This window comes from Dendrobium catenatum, unplaced genomic scaffold, assembly GCF_001605985.2.
Source record: "Dendrobium catenatum unplaced genomic scaffold, ASM160598v2 fragScaff_scaffold_1348, whole genome shotgun sequence".
NCBI lineage: Eukaryota > Viridiplantae > Streptophyta > Magnoliopsida > Asparagales > Orchidaceae > Dendrobium > Dendrobium catenatum.
This window is the reverse complement of record NW_021319810.1, coordinates 255,109-261,898: the sequence shown is the minus strand read 5'-3', so window position 1 is coordinate 261,898 and position 6,790 is coordinate 255,109. Positions and strand designations below refer to the sequence as shown.

Sequence of the window (6,790 nt, the reverse complement as noted above, 5' to 3'; positions counted from 1 at the left end):
ATGACACCAAAATCGATCCAATTCGAGTTCAAATGGACTCGAATCAAATTACTGAAGTTTATTCAAAAGTTTTAAAGCATTAATTGGATGACAAATTAATATCCCAATATGACATGCTTATAGTCGAATCGAGCGGCTTGAAATTTTTGTACTAGAAAATTGTTGTAAAAACTAGTAAGAAAACTATCCTAAATGAAATCTAAATTTTCATTTAAAAAAATACTTATCATACACAAAAAATCATTATATTTTCAGCTTAGGTGTTGTGGGCATCCAAAGAATGCAAGAAAGATGCTTTGAGTAGGAAGTAATAAGGTGGAAGAGAATCACCTATGAAAAATACAAATATTTAAAAGATTTAGATTTCGTTTGTGATATTTTTTTTATTGTTTCTTAAAATAATTTTTAGTACAAAAACTAAAACTTATGTACTAGAAAATCGCTTTAAGAAATAATAAGAAAGTCGTCCCAAACGAAACATTAATCTTATGATCTAAGTTCATCATTCAACAACAACAACATCAAGCCTTTATCCCACTACGTGGGGTCGGCTACATGAATCCTTTTTCTCCATTGTGTCCTATTAAAAGTCAAATTCTCGTTTAAATCTAATAAAGAAAGGTCATTCCTAATATTTTCTAACCAAGTCTTTTTAGGTCTACCCCTACCTTTCTTAACGTAAGTTCATCATTAAAAAAAATTTTTTGTTTGTATGTATATATTTGAGAGAGCTAGTTCTAAGTAGGAAGATGTTTTGCTAGAAGATAATAGCTTGGATTTACAAGAGAGAATTTGAGGAGAAATTATTACGTCAATACCGAGTGAAATCTGAACGTATCTGAATGTATACCTAGCAATACTGAGTGCTTAATACCAAGTTTTAGGTGACGTGGCGCGTGGTTATTGGTCTCTGAACGCATTCAATGACGGGACGTAATAATTGCTCGAATTTGAGAGTCTTCTTTTAGCATTCCCTCAGTTCGTCGCTCAATATTTATTTTTTTTATAGTGATTGACAATACATTTCTAATTATTGTCATTTGAATTGAGAGTTGTGTATTACTTTCTTGATGAAGTAATTGACTATATGATGAAGTTACATGTAGTATTATTTTTTAGGGTTATTGATAAAGCAAGAAAAACACATGTGATCATTACTAGATCTATATGATGGTATCATGCCATTGATATAGCCTTGGAGCCACAACCTCTCTTAGTTTATTTTACATCTACATCCTAATTAATGAGTTGGTGTTCTTCAACAACGATAAATTATTGATGTATTATAAATAATGTTTTTCTTTCTTTCTTTTCTTTTCTTTTTCTTTTTTTTTGGGAAAAAGTGTAGGAGCCTTGTCGAATGGCTCCCAGTCAATTATAGATGGCTAGAACGATCTTGAAAGTTGCCTCTTATATCAAGTCGTTCGGAGGTTCCATTTACATCTAATAAGTTAAATTCATTATATGTTTTTCTATATGTTATAATTCTCTTTGTTCTTCTTTTTTTTTGCTATAATTTTGTTTTTAATTGAGGGCTCAACATGTAATTATCATAAAATAAAGAATAGTAAAAGAGGATTTTAATTCATAAGTACACAATCCTCCTTTGATGAAGTTTTGTGCGGAGACTGGACAGCGAGAACCGTTAGGATTTGCTGCTCTTTTACTGAGTATTTGATGCGTTTTTACAAATACTCAGTAAAAGTGCATCATATACTAAATATTTGACGCACTTTTACTGAGTATTTTCAAAAGCATAATAAATACTCAGTAAAAACACATTCATAATTGAATATTTGCTGCACTTTTATTGAGTATTTGTAAAAGCGCAGTAAAACTAAACGGTACTCGCTGTCTGGTCTCCGCACAAAATACTTTCTTCCTTTTCATGACCCAAAATTGTTGCTTTTGTTGAATGCATTTTAAAATGAATTTTTGAAAAGTTTCTCAAAAGTTTCTCGTGCTAATGAAAAATAATATTATGGTGCTCCAATCCCATACAATATTTTTTTCTTTTCTAGTCTTTAATTACTTTGTGAGTTTCAAAGTCTTTTTTGAAGGCATTGTTCTTTGTATGCTTTCATTGAATCATTGGGATATCATAAAAGAGAGCTTTGAGAACTCAAATTATGCTTTAATTTGAGTTAATTGATTTTTCTTTTTATTGAAAGAATACTTCTTATAAGAATATAATGCAAGCTAATAACTTGATTTCTCTATAAGCATATGCAAATATAGTATTATTATTGCGCCAACTTGTTATTGTTCGCCAATGATGAGAAGTAATATATTGTGCAACATGTAGCATTGTTGATAAGGTTTATCCTATTATAAATGAGGTAATTAATACTAACATCATTGAATGTGGTAGAGAATTACATGGATTCATACAAAAGGAAAATTGTCTTTGTCATAGCAACACATGATTACGAATAACATGCACACATATAGATAAATCCATCATCAATAAGTTTAGGTGTTGATTTATTATAACTATGCTTAAAAAGTTGATATAGAAATATTTTTAGGATTTTAACTTATCATTAATTTATTCCTCAATGAGTCATAACTCCTTAAGAGTGATAAATTGTATCTTTGTTAGTTTCTTCACTCAACTAAAGCTAATCTACAAGATAGGGAGTTTTAACTCCACTATTGATAAGTTTCTCCTTTTTATCAAAATGTGATGATCATGCTTTCTTGATTATTGATATAGACTGAGTTTTCATTTGATAACATGTAAATTGATAATCTACAATAGCAATGCTTCATGTTTAAGATATTCTCCATTTGAGGCTTAGGAAAAAAAACAAATAAAATGATTATAATTGATAAAGGTGGACTAATTAGCAATAAATTTTTGTCAAAGGTATTAAGATTTAATAAAGTGACTTATTACAACTATAATGGAAACAAATCATTAGATGTATGTTGGTTTCTTATATATAGACTATGTCCAACAATTGCATTTCAAAAAATGTTTTATAAAATGATGATTTGTGCATCACAAAACAAATTTGGATTTGTGTCAATGTATACAAATTATTCTGCTTATTGTTAGAATAAAATCAATCAGTTTGATGATGTAAATATTCAAACAGACCTAATAATATTAATGCACTCCATTATATTTAATGCATGGTATCCTTTGAGCAATTTTAGCATCAATAATTTTTCATTCAACATATATATTGTAATCAACAACATAATTAGAATTTTAAGTGAGAGAAAAATTAAATGATCATACAAAATTTAAGAGAGAAGGTAAACCTTCTTAATATATATATTTGGAATGGTGAGAGTCATCAAATCCCTCTCTAATTCCATCATTGATTCTTACACAATTTCTTTATTAGGGAAAACATTACTTGAACACATATTCTCCACATGTTTACTACAATGCCACCATACTAATAGCTTAACAGAATCCTTTTCTTACATATCAAAAATTTTGCCAAATATCTGTGTCTGATGAGCCATAAAACCAATCATCATTACATAGAATTCCATCATAATCATCGCCCCCTTTGCTCCAATTCTCAAATTCCAATTCATCAGTCCACATTGCATCATAAAAAAAAAGCAGATCATTATTGTTCACCATTGCACTTTCTTTCTTCTCCTCCTCCATTATTTCATCTCCAAAGTTTTGCTGGATTATTTGTTGGGTTTGATCAACGCCATCTATAGAAGATGGAATTTGTAATGGAAAGTAGGGATGAGAAGCTTTTGTGCACCTCAATGGCTTCGTTTGAATCAAAGTAGGGATAGAGGTCGAAGAAGTAGCATTTTGTTGAGGTTTTGAGTTGTGTCCCCATGGCTTATTGTTTGGCTTATTAATTGCAAAATTTTGAGTTCGCACCTTCTTAGATAGAGTTGTGTTCCAGTAATTCTTGATCTCATTATCAGTTCGGCCAGGTAACCTTCCGGCAATTAAAGCCCACCTGTCAGTTCGTTTAATTTACTTTGAGATAAGTAAAATTAAAGACCACCTTCCAAAAATGAAAAAAAAAATATTTTAGTTAGATGTTTTAACTAAAATTTAATGAGAATAATTTAATAGTCATTTCATTTAATTTGAGATTAGTATAATACTTGAGCGCTAATCATACAAAATTTATATTACACTCATCTCAAAGCAAATATGCGACTATAAAGCTGCCATTACCAAATTTTGGTCAAAATATCGAGACACAAGTTTTCTTTTCACAACATACTTGCGTTGAAAATTTGATTAAGGATATCTTGATTTGATGTTATTTAACCCGAGTAATTCAAATCTCTTAAATTTATTATTATTATTATTTTTCAAATAAAATTCTTAAAATTTTGAAATACAGAAACATAAAATACAATACCCTACTAATTAAATCAATCAAACAACTTCTATTTTTTATATTAAATTTATTTTCCAATCAATTATTATATTGCACTAATCTCAAAATAAATTATATAAATAAAATTTTGTCATAATCAAACTTTGAATAAAAAAGCCCATACAGTTGATTTGTAGAAAATAAGTTTTTTGAGGTTTGGTCAAATGATAGAAGATCCTTAGGGTTTCCACCATATTCACCAAAAATTATAACATTCAATATGCCTTTTAGCATCAAATAAATATTAAGGCTGACAAAGTTAATTGTGTTTTTTTTAAATATCAGTTGATGTATTTTTATGTTATTTTGAGAACGTTAAAATTAAGTTGGCCCCACCAACCACTGCTCGTTGGCCACGAGCCACTGCCGGCCATCAGTCGTCACCACACTGCCACTCGTCAACAGCCGCCACCACCCGCCATGCTATGATCGCTCACTGCTACCACCATCTTCTGACTTTACACTACATTCATTTTACATAAAAAAAAAAAGTTATATTTATTTTACATTCATCCAAATAATATCAAAATATTCATTTTACACCGCATTTCTATTACCATGCTTTATATTTTTAGCCAACCAAATAGCCCCTGAATAACACCAATATTTTTAAAACTCTTACATTTGAAATACTTTACACTCATTTTATTTCAAGCAGACAACCCTGAATTTTATAATACAAAAACCCTTAATAGCTTTAAATTAAATAAATGGATCATTGACGATATTAATTATGTACTGAATAATTTTGATTAATAATCAAAATATGATTAAGATTAAAACTTTAAAAAAGTTTCTACAAGTTATTTGATTTTTTTTATAATTAATTGATTAATGTTCCAATTATCATTAAAAATTAATAAAAAAAACTTGATTTACACGTAATTATTAAGTCCTAAATCACAATCAATGATTAGCATTAATACATGGACTATGTAATTTTATGTGTTTCCTATGCAACTAATTAAGAATTTTTGCCTTCAAGGGTACATTTGCTTGTGATTTTATATAATTCTTTCAATGTAAAGTTATTGTGCATTAAATCTATGACTTCAACTCTTTATAGTTGAAGTATATATATGGATTCAATTGTAAGAGACTATTAGATAATTAAGTATTAATTGCCATAAATTTCTTATGTTAATAATACATTTGTTTAAATTTATAATAGCAAACATATAGACTCTTCTTTGGTTCACCTTTCTATCTCTAAACCCATATATATACTCTCTCTTTTTTCTCTTTAGGGAGGGAGAGAGAGAGAGAGAGGAGAGAGAGAGAGAGGAGAGAGAGAAAAAGTATGAATGTGTTTTATGCTTGAGAGAGAGAACCTATTGCCAAGAAGTTTGTGGAGCCTTATAATGAGATCTTCTTCCTCTTCGGAGATGTTTCCACGTTTGATATTCGGGCGAAGGTAGTTCAGCCACCGTAGCCTGCAGCTCTTTCCACATCTCTTGATACCTTCATTGTCATAAATATACATGTATATAATTAATTAATTAATTAATAATTCATGTTATTATATAAATTTGTTTATTATTTAATGATTATGTATATAAAAATTATTATGCCATTTAACATATAACCCGAATATAAATATTTAATATACTAATATTAAAGTTTCATTTAATTGGGGCATTAAAAGATTTTATAACTAACTAATAGAAATGTGATACCTATCTTGAAAGCATGAAAAATAATAATAAAGAAATTTTATTTTATTATATTTTGATACAAATTGTATTGAAATGAGCTTGAAAATTATTCGATTTATTTGAAAATTTTATTATATTTTATGTACGTTAGCATTAATTTCAACATAAATGTGCTCACAGAGCGCTTCACCTGCTTGCTTGGGAACACTTCTCCACTTGCCTTCACCTGCTGCAGTTATATAAGAGACCAGGAGTTTGTCTTCAAGAGCCGTCCAAGCTCCCTTATTTAGCCCATCCCCATTATTGCATGGTTTCTTCTCCATCTCTATATCTTCTTCTTCTTCTTCTTCTTCTTCTTCCTCTTTGTTCTATTTAAAGTGCTAGATCATGAAGAATGTGAAGGCAACAACACAAGACTTATTTATAGGATCTATAAGCGCCAACGGTCTGAAGCCAGGAATTCCAGTTTCTACTGCTCATCTACTCCTAGCCATTGTCGTTGAAGAAACATTACTGTTATTGCACGTTTTGAATGTTAGATGAGGCATGTGATCTCTATAACTATTATCAAGCTTTCGGAAAATAATAATTTCATTTCATCAATCTCCTTATGATAATCTAGATTATTTATGGTTAAAAAAAAATGTACAACAATTTGTCAAAATGGTTGAGTTCCAGCAAGGCCAAGTCAGCGAGGCTCAATCTAAGTCAATATGATCTGGTCAGCTCAAGAGATGAACTCTTCAGAGGCAAGCAAGA

General features: G+C 29.6%; 1 protein-coding gene across 1 annotated transcript; it reads right to left on the bottom strand.

The window, feature by feature from the left end:
* Positions 1 to 3,442: 3,442 nt before the first annotated feature.
* LOC110106773 (transcription factor WER-like) lies at positions 3,443 to 6,354 on the bottom strand. The gene is made up of 3 exons (XM_020836783.1): positions 6,222 to 6,354; positions 5,708 to 5,837; positions 3,443 to 3,944 (listed from the first exon to the last, which is right to left on the bottom strand). Exons 1-3 carry the CDS (start codon positions 6,352 to 6,354, stop codon positions 3,443 to 3,445), a joined length of 765 nt encoding a protein of 254 aa, XP_020692442.1.
* Positions 6,355 to 6,790: the final 436 nt, after the last annotated feature.

What these genes read in the sequence shown, in the direction of transcription:
- LOC110106773 (XM_020836783.1), bottom strand. Translation starts at nt 6,354, where the DNA reads ATGGAGAAGAAACCATGCAATAATGGGGATGGGCTAAATAAGGGAGCT. An exon ending in AAGTGTTCCCAAGCAAGCAG is followed by an intron (nt 5,838 to 6,221) that starts GTGAAGCGCTCT and finishes ATGACAATGAAG; the next exon opens with GTATCAAGAGATGTGGAAAG. An exon ending in CACAAACTTCTTGGCAATAG is followed by an intron (nt 3,945 to 5,707) that starts GTTCTCTCTCTC and finishes ACGAACTGACAG; the next exon opens with GTGGGCTTTAATTGCCGGAA.